Here is a 23,559-nt window from a genome sequence, read left to right as displayed (position 1 = left end):
TTTCTATTAATTTTAATTTTGTTTCATTAAATTATTTTTTATTACTGTACTTTATAGAATTTGAATCATAAACATCATAGTTAAAACTCTTACAATATTGTCTTTTAGTTTACCAACAGTCAAGCTGCATATTTTTTTTGTTGAATTACTAAACTGCATACTTGGGACCACTAAAAAATTACTAAACATTTTTTTTTATCACAAAATTACTAGACATTAATATGTATATATACACTACAAATTATAACTAGGCCAGTTAGGATTTGGAAGTTCAGGATAATTTGACTATTGAGACTTGGACAATTAGGATTGAAGATTGGAAAGTTAAGCGCTTAAGAAGAAAAAAGATCGTTTTGGTGAAGGTGATTTGCGTTAGAAAAACTAGTGAGAGTGCTACCTAAGAATCGGAGAGTAGGATGAGGGTTTCATATCTGGAGTTGTTTTCTTCAGGTAATTTTCGAGGACGAAAATTCTTTTTAGTGGGAGAGTTGTAACAACCCGTTTTTCGCTAGAATTATTCTTATTATTTATTATGCGTGTTTATATGCGCTTGTGTGTGATTATTTGTCTCTGTGTGTATATTGTTTGGGATTAGTGAATTTTTGGCCTAGAAAGGTATTTTAGTCATTTTTAGACTCAGGGGTATTTTGGTCATTTGGTGAGCAAGGGTAAATTAGTCGTTTTTAATAAGAAGGTTATTTTTGGTATTTTAGTGAGAATGATTATTTTTGCTAAGTTACTATGAGTTGGGGTAAATATTAAGAGATGGTAATTATTCGGTGTTTTAACGATTTAAGTGAGTATCAACTTTTGAGAATTAGTTGGTAAGAATGTTAAGCTCATTAAGACAATTAGAAACCTAGCCCAATTAGAAGGTGGTATATAAGCATAACTCTTATGAAAAATTAGGTTAAGGCTTTCATTATTTCATTTCACAAAAACATAAGAGGTAGAGAGAAAAAGTGTATCAAGAGGATAGAAGAGGAAGCTAGAGAGAGCTTGGGGTTTGAAGAGCTAGGAGCTGAAGTGAAGCCAAATCTAGGATTTGTGAAGCTAGAGGTAAGGGGGATGGTTTCCTTTTCATAATTAAGCTATAATCTCCTATTTTCAATTATGGATTTATGTGCTTTCCTGTTAATTGTGACTTTTGAATGATGAAATTCGTGCTCCTAATTCAAGTGGTTTTGTGGGCATGATGAATTTCATGAAATTGTTATGTTATGTGCTTAAACTTCATAGTTGTTGTTGTTAAGTCATTTTGATGATTTTTGCTTATTTGTGTGTAAATCATGAATTGATGAGTGATTAATGTTGAAACATGTCTAAATTCACTTCATAAATGTTTACTTATGTTTGTATGTTGATGGGATTTGAATTGGTGTGATTGTTGTGAAGTTTGAATAAAAATGAGAAAATTGTGGGTTTTGGTGAAAAATGAACTAGGTGATGAATATGTGGTGAATTGAGATTTTGATTCCATGTTTGTTGTTGTTTTGATTGTCTTTTGATGTATATTTTTTTTTTTTTGATCAAGCCTTTTGATGTATGTAACTAGCTAGTAAACAAGTTTTGGGGACGAAATTGAGTCAAAAAGGATCAAAAATGAGATTTTGGGGTGAAAATTGGAGGGTTCACGAGAGGAAACCAAAGAACTGGGTTGCCTATTCTGGTGCAGCCGCATGGCAAGCTCGTGGCGAGCTCAGGGCGAGTTGCCCAGTTCAGCACCCATATTCTTGGTTGTTCCGGGTACTCGGGGTCGATCCAGATTATTCCAAACTGATTCTTTTGATGTATTTGACTGTAGTATTGCTTTCTAAACCTTTGGAAACATCAAATAAATTGGATTGAACTTGGATTTGTGAATCGAATCAAACTTTTTGAAAAAATGTTCAATAACGCATAATTTTCCGAAACTCGTTTTTCTCAAAGGAAAAGGGTAGGGTTAGGGTTGTTTATTGTAACCTTGATTTATAAAAATGTTTTGGATGGTATTCATGAGCTTTAACATGGTTTTGCTTTGAAAATTGGAATTCTTTGGAAAAATGATAAAACGATACGAACTAAGTGAATTTTCGAATTACTCGTAATTGACCTATGATGGTTATATGCATATGCTACTCTGATCATATGTGAGTAGTGTATATGTTTGGTTGAGGTGTTTGAACATGTTTATTTTGTTTTGTCGACTTATTTAGAAAATGTAGAAAGTGGTGAAAATAGACGAACTTTGTTAAAAAGTGGATTCTTGACTGGATAACTTGTAATTGGCTTCGTGCTTAAGATGATATGATAGAATAAGGATGAATCAATGTGAGTTGGATGTTTCTTATGATGAATGTAATGTGTGGATAGTTGTCCATCGTTTATGTGAGATGTGAATTTGGAATTTTGTCATTTCTTTGAAGTGATTGTTATTGATGATGATTATGATAATGATTTTGATGATGGTGATTTATTATTGATGATGAATTCTTACATGCAAAATGATGGTGATTTAATGGTGCTTGCATGTATGAAAAATGTCGGTGTTTATGTCAGCGTCTATGTCGGTGAGGTATTGTTGGAACGTAAGCATTATTTTCATGCATACATAAGTAGGATATTTATATCCAAGGACGGTGATTAGGATATTATGTATCCAACAACTGTGATTAGAATACTTTGTATTCAACGAAGGTGATTATGATACAGTTGTATTTTGAGGTGACGACCTTGACTGTGACTGGTACCATGCCTATAGAGTTGTGTCTAGGCGCATTGCATAACTTGATAGGTGTCATACTTCCATATGTGCTTGGTAAATATTTGCATTGGTGAAACATTGGAGAATTGTATACTTGGTGAAATTTTGGTGAATATGTGAAAATGTACTTGTGTATTATTATACTTGTATATGCTTGATGATTGTTAATGTTGTTGAGTTACTTAATCATTTGAATTTAATTATGCTGTTCATATTCATTTGATTATACTTTAATTGTGAAATGTGAACTAATCCCCAGTTGTTGACAGCCTACCTTATTCTTTTGGATGAGTAGATGACGTGCAGGAGTAGTTTATATTTACTTAGTGAGTTGTTGGAGGCTAGCTTTGGAGCTACCTCGTCTTTTACCTTTAGAGTCTTAATGTGTCGGCTCTGATTATGATCGTCTGTCTATTATTTACATTTGATGGCTTGTTGAGATTTTTATCACTTAGTGTGTTGAGATGAGATTTTATATTTGGTGATGTAGTATGATTATGTGATATGGCTATTTTGGAGATTTGATGTAGTTGTTATTGAGATTTGATGATATTATATTCCGCTGCGATGTTTTGAGAAAATTAATTATGCATGTTTTGAACTTATAGAAGAAGTAGCATCTAAATCCTTTATATGATTTGTGTAATTTACCGCTTTAAGGGTTTAGGGTGTTACACTATGAGTGTCCTAAGATTCATAGATGAGCTGACCTAATGGAACCTTTGCCTTCATTGCCTTGGGAAAAACTGGAACGCCAATTATGTTTTCAGTTACTTTACAGATGGTAAGACCCCACTCGTAAGGATCACTGTGATCAGAAGGTTAGGAGGGATAGACCTTGTTAACCGATATTTATAGACCCCACACGTAAGGATCGTCGTGTGATCAGCAAGTGCAACTTCCAACCTTCTAGGTTAGTCACGTCCCAATGGCCACATCACTTGTATAGTCTACCTAAGATAAATAAACGCGACATTACTGTTATTTAATACCCAACAATATAAACAGGGGGATTCAAAGAATCCTAGCCGCTGCTTACTTTTCTACAACCAAAACAGGTAAACTTGCTCTCTTGCAAACAGATAAAAATGCAAATCTCTAACCCTTATCTTTTATTATATCGTTAACTTACAAAAATAAGTAACGCAAATTGTTTGGACGAAACGACAATCCCTATGGATACGATACTATACTTATCACTTGGTAAACGATTTGGTACACTTTCCTAATCCGACCATCAGTATGGAGAGTTAATTTATACGAATTGGTAGTAACTTGGGATAATTAATATAATGGCGGTGTATGAGTAATATTGAGGGTTTTAATGAAGTAATTTTGTAGTAACATTTTAATGAGATGAGAAAGTTACTAGGTCCATTAAGATAAGGGAAACCTAACCCATTTAGTGAGAATATATATGGATAACTCTATTAAAAAATTAGGGTTTAGCATTCATTTCATAAACTTGACAAAAGGTGGCTAGTGAGAGAACAGAGAATCTTGTTTGCCGAACCAATGTGGGGCTCCAAATTTCAACGTTATTTTCTAGCAAGGTATTGTTACTAACAGTTATTTTCAACACTCGATACCCTTTTTTGGGGTTTTGTCATCGCTTAATTTTCAACTATTTTTCTTGATCCATTATTGTTAACTCTTCTGAGATGATGTTCTTTTTTAGTTTTAGGGTTTATAGTTCCTTGTTAATTGAATCGGAGGGATTGAGATCCTCTAGTTATAGGTGATTTTGTATTTAATTCTGAACCCTAGGGGCATAAGATTTTTTTTTGTTTTTGTGTGCGGATTTTTCTTTCACCTATTTCTTGTGAGAAACTAGAAAAGATTATGAGTTAATTTTCATAATCAATGTTGAATTGAATGAAAATTTATAGAATCAAAGTTGAATTCAATGAAAGCTTATGGAATCAATGTTGAATAGAATGAAAGTTTTCATATTTGTTTTGGAATTTTTTCTCTTCCAACCCTTTGATTTGTCTAGGTTTCAAAATTGTACAAGTAAAAAATGGTTTTTTTGCATGCCCGGATTATCCGGATATTGGGAAAAATCAGAGGGTTTTGAAAAGCGCGGGAGTTGGAAGATGAACTACCATGTTTAAGTCCTGCACGGATAATTTGGTGGGTGACCTGACTGGATAGATTGTGATACCATATTATATTTTTATATTGAGTCTAAATCATCCTAAAACTGGCTTATAAGGTGCCATCATTCTTAATAAACCTTTTTCAGAGCTTATCACTTTTAAACACGGGACTTGGTTTTTTTATCAATAGTATGGATTATTATGTCTTTATTGGGTTTAATCTAAGAGCTGAACTTATGCTGCTTTATAAACTGATGGTGAATTATTGTTACAGAGTGATTGATATATATGCGGCAGAATGCAAACTTTGCATGAAATGGAGAGTGATTGATACACAGGAGGAGTTTGAGGAGATTTGTCATAAAATCATTCAAGAGCCTTTTGATTGTAGCAAGAAGGCTAATTGTAGCTGTGATGATCCTGCTGATATCGAATATGATTCTTCTCGGACATGGGCCATTTACAAACCTAACATTCCAAAGACTCCACAAGGTTTCAAGAGAACCTTAGTGCTTAGAAAGGATTACTCTAAATTTGACTCTTACTACATCACACCTACAGGAAAAAGACTAAGATCCTGCAATGACATGGCAGTATATCTTAAAGATCATCCACAACTCAGTGGTGTATCTGCTTCAGATTTTGATTTTTCATCTCCAAAGATTATGCAAGACACTGTCCCAACATTTATTGAGCAACGGAAGAATTTTGCGAACAAAAAAGCTAAGATAGCTAAAGATGAAGTTTGAGATATGTCATCACAAGGTTGTTGCATGATGTTGTTGTAATAGATTGTTTCTAGATATTGTGTTAGGGAACACCAATTTTGTGGTATTGAAACAAATTTAACTTTAGTTCTGGTGGTCCATTGTAATTAAAACATAAACAGATATTTGCAGGCTTTTTATGTTGTAACCTAAATACATGTTGTACTTTATTTTTATTAAAAAATACAAGTTGTATTTTTTATAAAAAAAAAAAAAATTTATAGTTACGTGGTGATAAATGTTATAAACACTATCAAAACAAAAGCCGCAAATAAAGTAACATTGATTCTTATTTAACTGCATTAGTTATAATTCTAACATGAATGGCATCCTCTTCTAAAAAAACATGCTTTGGCAACCTCAATTTGTTTATTCAACCGTTAATGTTACTTTTTTTTTTTGAAGAAACTAAAATGATATATATTCACACCAAACACAACGCCTCTTTCGCACAAGGCGTGCCAAAGAGACGCAAAACGGAAACAATATCTGTTACAAAGCAACGGTTCTAAAAACAAAAACATGCATTAGTCGATACCCAAGCATAACAACGGGTCCGACCGCCACTGGTGACAACCATACACAAATGCGACGTTATTAGCACGCAGCCACCAAAAAGAATGAAACTTAACCTTTTCGACTAGCTCCTCAATAGGACTAATAACATTATTAAAGACTCTATTATTACACTCTTTCCAAATGGTCCAAACACATAATAACCAAATGAGCTGAAAGAAAGAGCGTCGCTTCTTGGTGCCACCTAAATAATTAGTAAAGTGAATAAAATGAGCATCAATATCTCGGTGGTCGACTCCTGAGAAGCCTAGCCATGACCGCACCTGCTTCCAAATAATTCCAAAAAAATCACAATGAATAAATAAATGGTTTGCAGATTCAATATGGCCACATCCTCCAACGCAGGAGATGTCTGTGACAGGAAGGATGCCTCGATCATAAAGGTTAATTTTGGTTGGCAATCTGTCTCGGAGTAATCTCCAAGCTAGAATCGACACCTTCGACGGCACTTGAGGATGCCACACCAAACTCTGAGCATCATCCCGCAGCTGATAATCATGAGATGTAATAACTGCATACCCCGAACGCACCGAATAGCCACCAATAGGATCAGGATGCCACTGCCAGCTATCTGAGACAAAAGGCTGCAGAAAAATATTAGTAATAATAGCCCTACAGTCCGCTAGCATCTCTTCCTCCCACACCCACAACCGGCGCCTCCACTGCCAAGCTCCACCATCCACCTCCAAACCTAAAGAGAACATAGAAGCAACAGTAGCCAGCTTGTTCTCTGCTAACTGGAACAACCGACTAAAACGTCGACAAAGAGGAACATCTCCGACCCACCTATCAAGCCAAAAAGAAGTATTTTCCCCATCACCTACCTTCCTCACAACCGACCCTACAAACCAACCCTCTCCCTCCTCACCTAACCCATCTCTAATCTTGACCACCTCCTTCCACCAACAAGAAGCACTCCGGCCCCCATCCTCCAACCTCCCTGCCTCCTCACCGTACCTAGCAACCAGCACCCTATACCAAAAACCTCCTTTATCAGTCAACATCCGCCAACACCACTTCCCTAAGAGAGCTAAATTAAACTCCTTTAACTGCCTAACCCCCAAACCTCCGTCCTCCTTACGTAAACAAATAGTTTTCCAATCAATCCAATTAATTTTACTGAGAACCTCACTCCCCCCGCCCCCCCCCCCCCCCCCCCCCCCCCAAAAAAAAATTTCTAAATAAAGATTCAATGGAAGAGATTATACCTGACGGAGCCTTGAAGAAAGAAAGAGCATAGACAGGCATCAATGTCAAGACGGATTTCAGAAGAGTTAGACGGCCTCCAAAAGAAAGGAAACGGCTTTTCCACGACGACAATCTAGATTTTAAAGTATGCATCACAGGGTCCCAGAACGCTAACCTACGAGGATCACCCCCAATAAAGAGACCCAAGTACAAGAATGGCACCCTTCCCACTTTACAATTTAAAATAGTTGTTTCCTCGGCCAACCAGGAATCAGAGATATTTACACCAACCAGCAAGCTCTTATTAAAATTAACCTTCAGCCCAGACATAGCCTCAAACAGTAATAACACAGCACGAAGGGCACAGACATTCGCCCAACTCTTACAACCCAACAAAAGTGTATCATCTGCAAATTGCAAATGGGAGACCACCAAGCTATTATGCGCCCCCACCTTGTAACCCTCAAACAAATTCGCATTTACCATCTCAGTCATCATAACATTTAGCCCTTTCGCAGCCAAAAGGAATAAAAAAGGGGATAATGGATCACCTTGACGAAGACCCCTCTCTAGAGGAAACTCATCAGTAGGACTACCGTTAACCAAAACAGACGTCGTTGCGGTAGAAACACACTCCTTTATCCATTTACGCCATAAAGTCGGAAAAGCCATCTTCCTCATCACATCATCCAAATAACCCCAGTCGACAGAATCATAGGCTTTTTCAAAGTCAACTTTAAAGAGCAAAAGATCCTTCTTCAATTTAGAAGCTTCATCCACCACCTCATTTGCAATAAGAACGCCGTCAAGAATTTGTCTGTCTTTAACAAACGCTGTTTGGGTTTCTGATATCACTTTACCAACCACTAACCTCAGACGATTCGCAATAACCTTGGCCAAAATCTTATACAAACATCCCACCAAGGAAATAGGCCGGAAATCAGACAACTTCTGAGGGCTATCAACCTTCGGGATAAGAACAATAAAAATTGAATTTATACCTTTTGCCAACTTGCCATTCCGATGGAACTCCGAGAGGAAGCGCATAATACCCTCCTGAAGAAGGATCCAGAACTCTTTGATGAAGCCAAAATTCACACCATCCGGTCCAGGACTCTTGAAACCATCACACTCCCACACTGCCGCCTTGACTTCTTCCACGGAGAAGAGTTTAACCAAACCGACCCCCTCCATATGAGATAACATTTTGAAATTCATACTTCCCACCCCTGGGCGACTAACAAGATGCTTCTTAAAATGATTGCTGAAGTGAGTAAAAACTGCATGACGGATTGGCTGAACACCTTCGACAACAACCCCATTCTCCACAAAAGAAACAATCGAATTCCATCGATGACGATTGGATAACACCGTGTGAAAAAACTTAGAATTAGAGTCACCTTCTTTAAGCCAGAGTAAACGCGACTGCTGCCAACAAATACTAGTATTCACTCGAGACAAAGAATGAATCTCGTGGGAAATATTACGAAGCTCCTCCACTTCCTCAAAAGACAACACATCGTCCGCCCCCTTATCATCCAACGACGATTGTCTAGCTTTGATAGTATCCATCTTTGCCGATATGTTTTGAGAGTGAGCCAAATGCCACTCCTTCAGAGCCAATTTAATAAGCTTGAATTTCTTCTTAAGAACAAAACCACCCCATCCCTCAACTGAGAAAGAGCGCCATCTATCAGAAACAAATTGATGATAACCCGGCATGTCTTGCCAACACTTTAGCATACGAGTCGGGCGAGGACCCCAATTTTCCTCATCCACGGACAATTGAATAGGACAATGATCAGAAACTCCACGCAAAAGAGCAATCTGCAGGCAATTAGGCCAAGTATTACACCATTCTTCAGAAAGCAAGAAACGGTCAATTCTGCTCATCGACAAACCATCACCCTTGAACCAAGTAAAGCGGCGGCCACATAAAGGTAAATCAAATAACAAATTGTCGTCGATAAAATTGTTGAAAAGCACAACATCCGGTGACGCACCCTCAGCTCGAAGAGGACGTCTTTCCTCAATCCCACGGGTGGCATAAAATCACCACACACACAAACAATTTTACCTTGCAAGAGAGACAACCTTGCAGACATAGACTCCCACAATTCCTGCTTACCATAAGCATCACACGGAGCATAAACATTAAACAAGTAGAACTCTTTACCTGACGAGATGATCCGACCATGAATAACAAGAACATGTTCCAGGCTAGTAGTAGACCACACTTCTACCTCCGAACTATCCCACAACGCCAACAAACCCCCCGAGGCGCCAACAGAAGGACGATAAGAAAAGTCATGATTTGAGTTTCCCCACAACGACAAACACAACGAAGCATCACACACTGACAACTTAGTTTCTTGCAAACATAAGATAAACGGAAGCTTCTCACGCACCAACATCCGCACCTCCCTTCTCTTCTCCAACCCACCCAACCCCCGCACATTCCATGATAAAAACTTCATCACACACACCCACACGCCCCCGCACACACACAACAGCCCCAACACCTACTCCCCTCCCTCCTCCGTCCCTAACTGCTCCTTCTCTAGCACCACAACCGACTCTAGAGTGGCGCGTTTAGGACGAGAAAGAACATCGAATTTATTCTGAGAATGCTCCAAAAACGATGCACCAATCACCCTACCCATCTCTTGAACATCGTCTAACACAACTTGATTCTTCCCTTGAAGAGCCACCCAATTCTGCCAATCATTGTTCACTGATGATGAAGACGTAGCATCATTCGAAGAAGCAATAGGCACCAACTCAGTAGAACGACTAGCACGAGCCCTTAACTGTTGTCGTCGATGTATTTTCTTTTTTAAAACCTTCATCACATCCGACTTGTTCAAAACTTTCATGACCTCCGCTCTATCTTTACAAGGAAACGGGCCACCTTTTTAAGAGTAAGTACAGGATGACGAAGTACCCCTCCCACCTTCTTTTTATTAGTAGGCCGAGTGACACGAGCCTCAATGTTTCCTTCTCCCACAACTTTCTTCAATCACTTAGACTTTGAAGAAATCAGACCCACATTTGCTTTCTGAATATTATTAATCCATTCCACACTCCACGGACCCGAATGGGAACACCTTGCTGAACCTTGAAGGCAGGACGCCGGACGAACATACCGTTTACGTGACTGCACCGCCGTAAACGAAGCTTCTTCCGAGCCACTTGCAACTGCTGATGGGACGTTGTTATTCAGAGAAAGAACTGGCTCGACATTTAAGCTTTGTTGCGCCGTAAAAGAAGCATCAGCAGCCATAGCCACCACGTGAGAAGCATGCTTAGACTCATGTGTACCAGCACTAGCGTGTACCAACGGATCAAGTTTCTCTACCTTTGATGTAGTTTCCAAGTTTACCTAACCATTAACCTTCGAATTACCGATAACCTCCTCGGGTTCTTCAAAATCTTTAGCAATCTCATCTATCAAAGCATCAACATTATGATTAATGTCAACATCGTCATGAAACTCAGTCGCCTCCGAAAAAGACCCAACTGATTTGGCATCCTCATCGTATAAACAAGCATCTTCTCCCATATTAAAACCCCACTCTTCTATGATCTTCACGTCCACGAGAACACCGTCAATGACAACTTTTTCAGACACATTAATAACTTCAAAAGAAGTTGTAGAAACCAACACCCTAGTATAATCGAGTCTCTGTCTAGTCAAGGAACAATTGTCCGTACGTAAATAACTCCCACAATCCAAGACACATAGCTTGAAAAAATTAACATTCCAAGCATGCAATGGAATTCCATACACACGTAACCAAGCGCTTCTTCTGAATGGTAAAATAGCATTTTCCCATCGAACCAGCTGAGAAAAATTTAAATCAAAAAATTGCCGAGCTTCCTTGACCACATCAGACACCAAGCCACCAGACACAGACCGTAAGAAAACCTTATCAGCCCCTAAAGGAATGATTTCAAGATCCGTAAAACCAGCATCCTCTACCCGACGTTGTATTTGGGGTATAGATTCACCATTACACACCGTTCCAATTAAACCTTTACGTACCCAGGCCACATCATCCTCGCAAGGTCTATACGAGCGCACCAATTTTTATGGAATAGCTAAATTATTCATTCTTGCAGAAGTTTGAACAGTCCCTCTCCCCACAACACCTCCCTCACGCCCTGCCTCACCCTCCCTCCCCTTTCTCGTCGTCTTACCCACACTCACCAACACCGACCCGACCCTCACCTCCTGCACCACACTCTCCTTCCTCTCATGCCTCTTCTCCTTCGACCCCTCTCCCTTCTCTACAACTCCCTCGACACCCTTATTTTCTCCCTCAGACCCTGACTCCTTCACCTCCAACGCCCTCACCACCACACCACCTCCCTCATGCTTACCTCCATCTCCCTCAGGCTCCCTCACCCTCTCAGACTTATCAAACCTCGCAAGCTTAGCGTAAACACGATATTGGCCAAAACAAACATTATTAAGTGCTTTCAGCAATTTATCCACGTCACGCACATTGGCAAACCTAACAAACCCGTAAACTGCACCATTCTTATTTCTATTATGAGCAATATACACATCCTCAAGAATACTGCATACCTCGAAACCTTTACGTAAGAAAAAAGTAGATGCTTGCGGTGGGAAATCAGTAATATAGAATGTGACAAACCGTTTGAAGGAAGATGCAGAATCCGTTGTCTTCTCCCCTACAGCATCCGCACGCGGCAGCTGCTGGACAGAAACCACCGCGCGCGGCTTCGCCTGAAGGTGCCATGGCCGTTGCAATTTTATCTGAACCGAGTCTGACCTTTGATACCTGTCACTGCCGACATCATCATCCTCGCAGCTCTCTCCCCAAGCCTCATCCCTGTCCAATGAGTACTCAGTATCTGAAGGGTAATTCCCGTAGAACCGATCCTCCCTAGATGCATACCGTAACCTAGAATTTCGACGAACGGAGCCATCCCTAACCTGAAGCCGATTCCAATCCTCGAAACCGTCATGACCCTGATGAACCTGTCGCGGCGCTTTCCTCCGTCGCAGTCTCACGTCAATCCAATCACCCCCATCCCCCCCCCCCCATATGTGGCACCCTGCCAGGACCCCTCTCCCCCCCAATGATCCTCACCGCCGGCGATTGGTACCGGTACGATCGCCCATGGCGAAGCCAATTGCGATCGCGGTTCTCAGTCTCTCTATCTCTCAGTCTCACCGTTAATGTTACTTTATTTTGAGTTTTTTCTTTTTCTCTTAAATGAAAAACTTGCCTAATATTTTTATTACAAAAGTGAAATAGGTTAGTTTGTGGGTCAATTTTATACTTTTTATTGTTAAAGGGTTAATAGCAGGTATGACCAGTCAAAAACTATTTTATTTGCGTTTACTTTTTTTAGGGTAGATCTGCGTATTTAGAATATAATTCGATTGTGACATATCATAGAATCTTACTCTCGGACAGCTTTGGATATTATTAAGGATACTAATTAGAATGACTTTCATCCCCATGTAAACTTCTTCTCTCTTGTTAAGAGGCTCTCTTCTCTTTCTTGGGTGGTCTCCTTTAATCATACTATGAGAGAAGACAATGAATGTGCTTACTAATTAGCTCAGTTTGTAAGGACAATGCATGCAACATCTTAGGTTCGAACTCTGGACACCACAAAAAAAATTAGAGAATCAATAGACTTTTGATATTTCACAACTTATTTCTCTTTTGACTTGTTGTAACATCCCAGACTGCTTACAGGATTGCCGACTAACCCCACAAACCAACACGAGTCTTTTCAGCATGCTTTGTCCTCACTCACATGCTTACCGGGAAACTTCCCGGTAGGTCACCCATCCTAGTACTACTCCAAGCCAAGCACGCTTAACTGTGGAGTTCCTATGGATTGAGCTCCCGAAAAGAAGATGCATCTTGTTGATATGGGTAGTACCTAACAATTCTTATAAGCCTTCCTTCAACCATGTAGTCCCATACCTACACGGCCTCCGGATCCCTCTCATTCCGATGTGTTTCGGTTCCTACTATTGTCGTGGGGGTCCCTTGCGGCTTAAACCGTTCCCCTTAGATCGGGAACCTTTCGTATCCACCTAGCGGGATATCGAAAGCCACGACGTGGGTGTTACATGCCCACCAGCTTCCGCCTGGTTCGTCCCCGAACCACACCGTACTGGGAGAGGTCTGCTCTAATACCAAGTGTAACATCCCAGACTGCTTACAGGATTGGCGACTAACCCCACAAACCAACACGAGTCTTTTCAGCATGCTTTGTCCTCACTCACATGCTTACCGGGAAACTTCCCGGTAGGTCACCCATCCTAGTACTACTCCAAGCCAAGCACGCTTAACTGTGGAGTTCCTATGGATTGAGCTCCCGAAAAGAAGATGCATCTTGTTGATATGGGTAGTACCTAACAATTCTTATAAGCCTTCCTTCAACCATGTAGTCCCATACCTACACGGCCTCCGGATCCCTCTCATTCCGATGTGTTTCGGTTCCTACTATTGTCGTGGGGGTCCCTTGCGGGTTAAACCGTTCCCCTTAGGTCGGGAACCTTTCGTATCCACCTAGCGGGATATCGAAAGCCACAACGTGGGTGTTACACTTGTCCCTTGAAAATATCCAGGTGAAAAAAAAATTCCACGTCAGAATACCATTCAAGGGATCCATCTACTCCAAGAGTAACTCTTTATAGTTACTCTCAATCTTCACCCTCAATTTTAATATTAATTAATGGTTATGATTAATTATTAATAATTCTATGATGGGATTTTTCTACACCTTCACCCTAAATATTCGTCCGCAAAACACTGAATGAAGACAGACGATATAATCTTCATAGTATTGATGACATAACTTTCTCTATTCCTTCCATCTCAAAGGATTAGGTTATAATGATTTGACAGATGTAGTTAAGTAATTCTTGATATACTTTTTTGATCAATGTGCAATGCATACCTATTTTGAAGAATAAGTTACATTTTGATGTGAGCACACATCTTAGATATATCCTTAATTATTAGTCTCGTCTATCATACACCCAGTAAGCACCCATAGTCTTAAAGGTAGGGAATGGGATTCAGGTGTTATTTTCTTGGAGGGAACCGACAACTATTAATTCTTAGAATCGATGCATCAATGGAAAATCGTAAAAGAAAGAGAAGAGGCGTGAATGAAATAAGAGCTATTTGTCTTTGACGGAAACATAACTATTCTAACGGCAAGGGATGTTTGTGTCATGTGAGAAAATAGAGCGGATGTTAGTTACATATTGATAGAGTTGAGGGGAGGTAAGTGTATTTTTCCCTATTATTAATAATTAATTAAGGCTATTCCTTAATATTAAGATGAATTGTTTCAAAAAAAAAATTAATATTAAGATGAATGGTTATGATTTAGAGTGTGTGTGTCTATATATACACACACACACGTGATTTGTTTCAATGTATAAAGCATGAGCATCAAGCCTAAAAAAAGGCGGTCTGGATCATTTGGAAAAAGGCGGTCTGGATCATTTCGTTTATTGTACGCAGTCATATGTATAAAGCATGAGGATTAAGCCTAAAAGAGGCATTATGGATCATTTGGTGTATTGTACGTAGTCTTATCATGCTTTTTACACAAGAGGTTGTTTCCTAAACTTTGGCTATGTTTAAGACCTTATTGCTCTCTGATCTTTCCGGTGAGGAACTGATGTAGGTAATGGTGGCGGAAAATTCTCAAGTACGGTGAAGAGGAGTCTTCACGGTGGAACGAAAGATGCCTGCATGAACGTTAGCACTCAAACGCTCAAGTCAATATTAGAACTGAGAAAGAGTGTGTAAAAAGTGTGGGAGAAGTGAATCATACCTTGAGGGTGAAGCTAACTCACCCTTATATAGGCATGTGTGAGAATAATTGTTTATGTGATAGGAGGCGTGATGACAGGTTATTCTTAGCATGTTTTCAGTCATTTTCAGTAGGTTTTAGCAGCAAAAAGGAGTATTAGAACGATTGCCTATGATTTCGGGACTATTGTAATGTTTTCTATATTTGAGTCTGTAATTCTAGTTTTCCCGAAACATAGCAATTTTAGGGGGTATTTGAAGTAATTCGAGAAGAAATCATGCAAATCGGCAAATCAAGAAAATCTGAAGATTTGTGAAGACTTTGGGAAGACCAAGAATGAAGATTTAAGAGGCCTCAGAAGACTTTACAGTGGAAGGAATTATGTTCCTAAGTTCCCAGACAAGTTATTTGAAGACTTTAGTTTTATTTTGTATGATTATAAGTTGCTTGACATTAAAGCTTTAAAATACTTTTTTTTAGAGACTTTAAAATACTTTTTTGTTTTTGTTATTAATAAATTGGATTCTTGTTGTACTAATTGTTCTTTCTATGTTAAATATGTTTGGTCACATTTGGGTTGATCAAACGTGTTTTGACCACAAATTACTTATTTCAATCATTAATTTGATCACAAATAAGATTTAAAAAAGTGTTAATCTCCTTTTCACTCTTTTTATTTCGCCAATGCTTTGTAAATTATGAACGGTGTTTCTATGAAATGATGACATGGATGAAAAGTATATAAACTAGATGTTTGTGAATTGCAAATATAATAAATCTAACAAAATATATCAAATAGAATATAAATTATTATTTTTATTAATAACACCAATAATTATAAGAAATAAGAATAATGATGTTTGTACAACTATTTGCTGACAATTTTTGTGACAACCTTCTATTTCTCTTTTTTTATTGGTCAAAAAGTTATTGCAAAAGTGTGGAATTTTGTGCAACAAATGTCAATTATAACAAGCTAAACAATGTGTACAAACAATTTAAATTGAACGAGAAATCCACTTGAATTGTATTAAAGCAATCAAATATTATTGCACTAAATAATCCACAAACTATTTCAAACCAAACGTAATCTTAAGCAAGAAATCACTACCACAAGAAACTAACAAATTTTATATATGACTATCACAAGTTAATTTTTTATGTGCAAGGTGATTGAATTTAAAATGAATTGATCTTAAACAAAGACCAATGAAAATTAGGTTTTAGGAAAATCACAATCACAAGGTAATTATACTCATCATATATGAAATTAATTGTGCATAAATTAAAGGAGATAAAGGAGAAGAAAACACCATAGATTTTCGTCCTCTCTAAGGGTGCATCCTCTCTTCGTAGAAGAAAATGTCTCTTCCATGATAACACCTGAATGCTATGAAGATTGAGACGAAGGTCAAGAACTTTGAATCAATTAAAAGAAATTCCAGATGAACAATGAATTGATTCGAAGTTTCATAGGCATAGATTTGAATCGTTTCAAAGTTTCCAGAAGATGAATGATACTATTTAATATCCGAGATTCAGATAACCGAAAGACTGAATGAATCTATTCAAAAGCACTTTGAATCAATTCAAAGCCTTTTGATGAAACACCCGAGGCAAGCAATTAATCGATTCAAATGATCAAAGGCAAATTTTCGAATCGAATCAAAAACCTCAAAACATAAAATCTTAGGAAACTTGAAAAACAAGGATCGTCAAAACCAAAAGCAATAACTTGGACACCCTTGTAGAAGATTTCAAGACTGAGACTTACTAGGGTGCTTTTGCATAACGAAGCAAATACTTAATTAGAGTAAACCATCAACAAGAACATCACCAAACCCAAAATAAAGGAGCTACTGTCACACGTGATTTGTGTCAACATATCAAGCACGAGCATTTAAGCCTAAAAAAAGGCGGTCCAGTGCATTAAAGCTCCCGCATCTGTAGATCCGGGAAGGGTTTCCATCATTTATTGTATTGTACACAGTCTTATCCTGTTTTTTACACAAAAGGTTGTTTCTAAAACTTGAACCTGTTACATTTTAGTATTAATCCTAAACATGGGCTATGTTTGAGACCATGTTTGAGACCTTATTGCGCTCTCCTTGTGTGACAACTTATTCCATTGACAAGAATACATACTCAAGACAATAAAGGTAAATTTTTTATTCTTTCTCCTCATTTGTATCATATAAGAAAACAAGATTGTATGGTAAGTGTTGCTCATTAGTTGCTAGTAGAGACATTATTTGCATGAGTTGGAGATTGAAACCTAAGAAAACAAAAAAATCAAGATTGGCATCATATATCAAATAATGTAAGACATGGAATCTCATAATGATCTTAATTAAGTGTATTTCTCTATCTTTTCCGTGCATATAATAGGCAATTACCACTCCGAAATTGTAAGTTTCGTCAATTACCCTCCTGAAATTAACAAAACTTCAATTACCCCCTGAAATTGCACAACATTAATCAATTTACCCCCTCCATCAAATTCTTCTGTTATTCAACATTACGTTTTGTAAATACTCCCCCTGAACTTGAAAATTTATATATATTTTTTGTTATCCTTAAAAGTGACTACATTATCACTGAATTGTGGAGAATATTAGCTAAGTTTTGACGGTATACAACCATATGTGTTCCCTAAAATGATCAAACATTAACCATGTATTAGAGCCTAATGATATGAAAGTCAGCATAGCAAAGTACACCACACCTGTCAGATGGAAAACTAATGCATGACATACATAATGAAGCACATAAATGACATATGATTGGCATAACCAATATTACCAAGATGTCAAAATATATGTCAAAACTTCTGAAACTATTCTAAACAAAGAATGACATACATGGTTAATGCCAATCTCATTATGTTTGTCAAAATATATGTCAAAATATCTTAAACCATTCTAAACCATCTCACTATGTTTGTCATGTATTAATACATGGTTAATGTTTCCATCTTGGTAAAGCCATATATTTTGACATCTTGGTAATTCTTGGTTCACTACTAAAAAAACAGTGATTTCGGACGGAATTTTCGGACGGATACGATTTTGTCTGAATTTTTCGGACGGATTTGGGACGGTTTGAACGGAGAGAAATTTTTGTCCGAAATCCGTCCCAAAATTGTGTGAAAATTTGATGACAGGTTCAAACAGGATTTTTTCCCACGAATTTCGCACGAATTTTCTAAAAAAAGCAATTCCGTCCCAAAACCGTGTGAAACATTGAGACGGATTTCAGACGGATTTGAGGGTTTTTATTTTCATTTTTATTTATTGTGAAAATTTCATGTCCCGCCTGTACGAGTGAAATTTCCCTCTCGTGTACTGCTCTCTCTCTCATAACCAATCTCACTCTTTCATAACCCTAAAATCAATTTCACAACCAATTTAGCAAGCTCTTCAATCAATTTCTTCCAAAAATCAGTTTTATGATTTCTCAAGCTCTTCAATCAATTTCTAAAGCTGTTCAAGTTTGGATTCTCTTCTCTTCAGATTTGAGGATTCTCAGTTTCAAGCTTTTCAAGGTACTACTATTCACTCTCTCTATTATAATATGTGTTCTATTCAACAAATCAACCATGTTCCGATAAACTTGTACCTGATTCTTGTTTCGATTTACTGGGTTTATTTTGTTTTACTTATTAGGGTTTTTAGTGTGTTTAACTACCTGGATTCACCTTTATTGTTGAAATATATTGTTGGTTTTTGCTGTTCCAATTGTGGGTTTTGTGTTTTTAGGTGTTGTGTTGCTTCGGTGGAAGCTTTCTTTCATTTAAACTATTTCAGACTTCTAGAGGGATTTTCTGTTCAATTTACTCTGAGATCTTTAGCCCCTGCTCTTTCTTTAGTTAGTTTTGAATTATCCTTTGCATTTGAGTTTATTAGTTGTATGTATATTTGAACAATTATTCATTTTGTAATTGTATGCATTGCATTATATAGCCTAATAATTTAGGAAGTTAATCAAATTGGATATACTTATCTCTGCATCAAAGCTAGACAAACAAGATCAACGGGTGGATTTATGTTTCTTGTTGTTTACAATGATTATTTTCTTTGTTATCTATATTTTTTTTTTTGAGCTGCCTGTAATTTTGGCTTTAGAGAGTTGTTCATATTGGGATGCCATGATGTACTTTGAAGCAAAGATTGAATCAAGTATATTTTTGCCTCTGTTACATACTAAAGGATTACCAACTTTTGTAAAAAGGTAGTGTTCATTTTCATGCTATAGTTTATGATACTATTCAGTGGGTTCTTTCTCTGTTGCTTAATTTCTATTCATAAATATTATTGAAACTTAGAATTTGAGAACTTGACCTGTTTTGTCTCTATTGTTACCCAATTATATTAGATTAGATACTAGTCAATTACACATTTTAATTAAATAAAGAGTACATTATCAACATTAATATTACCAATGCTGAGCATCTTATTGAAATGAATGATTATATTTTTCTTATAAAGGGTAACAATCATTGTTTTACTAATATTGTCAACTAGGCTATATTTTCAATATATTTTAGACCAACATGTATATAGCCTAATAACCTGATCAAAGAATGACTTAAGTTGAGACTCATTTTTTAGAATTGGATGCATCGAGTCTCATTTTTGACAGAAGTGTCTATAGCTCATCCCTGTTGTTTGTGAAGTCTGAAACATTGCTTAATATTATACCCATATTCTTGGTGGATTATATTATATGTTTGCCCCCTTAAACATTTTGTTTTATTTGAAATGTGTGTTCTGTTATTATGTGTATTTCCCCCCTTAATATGTAGGGCTTACTAATCCCATATTCATAACTTAGTGCTGACCTGTTTAAGGGATTAGCACTAATCCCATATTCTGTTAACACTAAATCTAGCAGTTTCACTTACACGCACATGAACCTAATACCATTACATAGTATTAATGAAGTATTTTTATTTAAGGGACTACTGAACCTTCAAATATATGTGTACAAATTATTTTTTGAAACGGGGTCAGTTCACAGGAACTCTCCGCTTAAATGTATTATTTCATAACTTAGTGCTGACCTGTTTAAACTCTAGCAATTTCATAACTTAATGCTCGTGCGACAATCTAATGTTTGAAATTGTTGTGCTTTCTTCTGTCCTTAAAAACCTTGTTTCTCTTCATGTTAGGTATTAGGTTAATCTGTTCTTTTGAGATGAATGACAGGGAAATTATTTAACATTTGTTTGTAATACAACTTTCAAAAAGTACTCCATATTATATTATCAAAAGGGCGTTAAAGTATAATACATAATAAATATGATATGCTTCAGTTAATTAAGTTGTAATGACATCATCATCTCATGAGAGAAATCTGCCTCTCATGCTTTTCATGAATGTGAATTGATGAATATTGTACTTCAGGCAAATTAACATATGCCTAGTAAATGAAATAATAAACTGACCTTAAACTATTGTTCAGACACATAAAGATAAATAAAAAATTATGTGAGCATTAGAAAGATAATGTACTATAGTCCTGGTGAATTAATATAGTAATTGATTATTTGTTGATAGTATTGCATGACTTCTGGATTTTCTGTGTATTTGTGTCATGTGACCCCATTAATTTGTGAACAACATATTGGAAATTTTCTCATTGAAGTTATGGAAAATTGTAGGAGAATGAAACAGGAGTCGAGCCTCCTGTGGAGGAGGTATTTGCTCATTGCCATATTAAAAGGGATAAGACATGGGTTGATAATAGAGCTGAGCAAGCCTATGTAAGTAGTTCTTTAACATTACAAATTTAATTTATCTATTATTTAAGTTATAATAATAGAGCTGAGAAAGGATAGGTTTTAAATGATTAACAAAATTCAAAATTGCAGGGACATTCTAAGAAGAGAAAAGCATAGCTTTTGGAAATATCTATGTCTCAAAATCAAGAGGAAGAAGGATTGTCTTCTGAAACCCAACATAATATGCCAGATGACTTGACTATTTGGAAAGAAGTAGCTCCCAAAGGTAAAAAAGGGAAATTATATGGTTTAGGTTCTATAGGAACAAATGCTTCGAAGTATACTATTGGTTCATGCTCAAATGCCTTTAAGGATAAAAACATAGAACAAGAGCTCTTAAAATGGGAAGAAAAGGCAAAAGAGCAAGAACGTATAAAGGGAGGCAAATGAACTCTCTCTTTACCTTTTGGCTATACTTTTTGAGGGCAGTTGTTGTCGCACTTGTCCCTGCTAGTTCAGTTGAGTGTGTAGTGTATATGTTTGTCTTGTGTTCGAGTATGTCATCTTTTGAACAAAGTATTACTCAAATTTGTGTTACTTTACTTTCTTGTATTGACTAATGAACAATTTTGTCATGTTAGTTTGTGATATATTGTGCTAGAACATTGAATCTAGTTCGTATAATTTTATTTTAGACAATGAGCATTTGTTTACTCTTGAATTATTATTTATTTTTATTTGAGTCTAGTATTGTATTATCGAATATAAATTTTAGAATTTGAATTTATCTCAAACACATTAAAAAAAAAAAATCTATTTGTGGCAATTCTGTAAAAAAAAAATAAGGTTATAATCTCGTCCGAAAAGCGTGGTAAATATTTTAAAGCAAATTAAATTATTAATTTTGCTAGAACATTGTTGGAAGTTTTAAATGAATTCCGTCCGAATTCCGTAGAAAATTTTACCTTAATTCCGTCCGAAATCCGTTGGAAATTAAACTTAATTCCGTCTGAAATCCGTTGGAAATTAAACTTAATTCCGTTTGAAATCCGTTGGAAATTAAACTTAAGTTCGTCTGAAATGCGTTCGAAGTCTATTCCAATATCCCACGGAGAAAAACGTGTGAAATCCGTCTGAAATATTTTTGGGACGGAATTTGGGACGGAATTATGATTTGCGACGCGGCTTTTTCGGACAACGCCCTATCCGTCCGAATTCCGTCCAAAAACACATTTCCGTCCGAAATCCGTGGGAAATTTCCGTAAATTCCGTCCCAAAACCGTCCGAAATTCTGTTCGAAAATGATCGTTTTTTAGTAGTGGTTATGCCAATCATATGTCATTTATGTGCTTCATTACGTATGTCATGCATTAGTTTTCCATCTGACAGGTGTGACGGTACTTTGCTATGCTGACTTTCATATCATTAGGCTCTAATACATGGTTAATGTTTGATCGTTTCAGGGAAAATATATGGTTGTATACCATCAAAACTTGGATAATATGCTCCACAATTCAGTGCTTATGCAGTCACTCTTAAGGATAAGAAAAAAAATATAAATTTTCAAGTTCAGGGGGCATCTTGCACATAAGTGCAAAACTTCAAGGTGGTATTTGCAAAACGTCATGTTGACTAACAGAAGAATTTGACGAAGGGGGTAAATTGATTAACGCTATGCAATTTCAGGAGGGTAATTGAAGTTTTGTTAATTTCGGGGGGTAATTGATGAAGCTTAAATTGATGAATTTGTGGCCTAATCTCAGGAACTAGACGGTGATTCCTCTAGGAAAGGGCTGTTTTGAGTTCAAATTCAACTCAATTGAAGATATGAGGAAGATTTGTGCTCAAGGTGTCGTCAATCTCAAACCTGGAATCTTGAGGTTCTATTGTTGGTTGAAGGATTTCAATCCACAAGGTCAGGTTCAAACACATGCTCAGATTTGGGTGAGGCTAATGCATCTTCCACAAGAGTATTGGATAAACACCACCTTATTTGAGATTGCTTCGGAAATAGGTATTCATTTGATCATAGATGATGATACTCTGGCTAGGCTTTTTGGTTTATATGTGAGGGTGCTAGTTGATGTGGATTTGTCTGGTAAGCTCTTCGAGTCTGTGTTGGTGGAACGAGAGGGACATGCTTTCCCTGTTGGGGTTCATTATGAGAGGCAACCTGGTTTTTGCTCACATTGCAGATTTATAGGTCACACAATTCAACAATGCAAGAAACTAAGCACAATTCAAGGTAAGGAAGGATTAGAGAAGGATAATAAGAAAAATCAGACTCAGCAACAACATCACAGTGTAGTTTCACAACCTAGAAATCCATCTAAAAACGATGTTATGACTTGAGATAATATGGAGGTTTTGAACGCAAGCACTTCAATATTACAATCTGAAGTTGCAGTAGCTCATCATAGTGTGGAAATTGGCATTAATTCTGCTTTGGCGACTAGTACTCGTACCAACACTTTTCAGGTTGATATGGTAGCAGAAAATCCTAGTGTAGTAGATGTGCCAGATTCAGTCACTGGACATGATTGCAATAAAGGTAATGCTCTTGCTCTGAATAATTCTTTTTTCGTGTTGAATTCTATTAATGATAAGTTAGATGGTGAGGCCTTGTTTGAGGATTTGGGT

The 23,559-nt window shown here is 37.0% G+C and overlaps 1 protein-coding gene, 1 long non-coding RNA gene and 1 pseudogene across 2 annotated transcripts; 2 read left to right on the top strand and 1 right to left on the bottom strand.

Moving 5' to 3' along the window:
• Positions 1-5,033: 5,033 nt before the first annotated feature.
• On the top strand, positions 5,034-5,749 carry LOC146913522 (methyl-CpG-binding domain-containing protein 4 pseudogene; annotated as a pseudogene).
• A 5,006-nt stretch (positions 5,750-10,755) lies between these two features.
• LOC146913521 (uncharacterized) lies at positions 10,756-12,368 on the bottom strand. Its single transcript, XM_085720945.1, has 3 exons — positions 12,337-12,368; positions 11,594-12,232; positions 10,756-11,443 (listed from the first exon to the last, which is right to left on the bottom strand). Exons 1-3 carry the CDS (start codon positions 12,366-12,368, stop codon positions 10,756-10,758), a joined length of 1,359 nt encoding a protein of 452 aa, XP_085577071.1.
• A 6,130-nt stretch (positions 12,369-18,498) lies between these two features.
• On the top strand, positions 18,499-21,229 carry LOC146913520 (uncharacterized). The gene is made up of 3 exons (XR_015013622.1): positions 18,499-18,741; positions 20,860-20,961; positions 21,070-21,229. It is a non-coding gene; the product is annotated as an uncharacterized LOC146913520 (long non-coding RNA).
• The last annotated feature ends 2,330 nt before the right edge of the window (positions 21,230-23,559 follow it).

Source organism: Medicago sativa, chromosome 6 (genome assembly GCF_051527215.1).
Source record: "Medicago sativa cultivar Bolivia chromosome 6, Bolivia_mono, whole genome shotgun sequence".
Classification (NCBI taxonomy): domain Eukaryota; kingdom Viridiplantae; phylum Streptophyta; class Magnoliopsida; order Fabales; family Fabaceae; genus Medicago; species Medicago sativa.
Note: the sequence above shows the minus strand (reverse complement) of the source record. Positions and strands in the feature narration are given on the sequence as shown.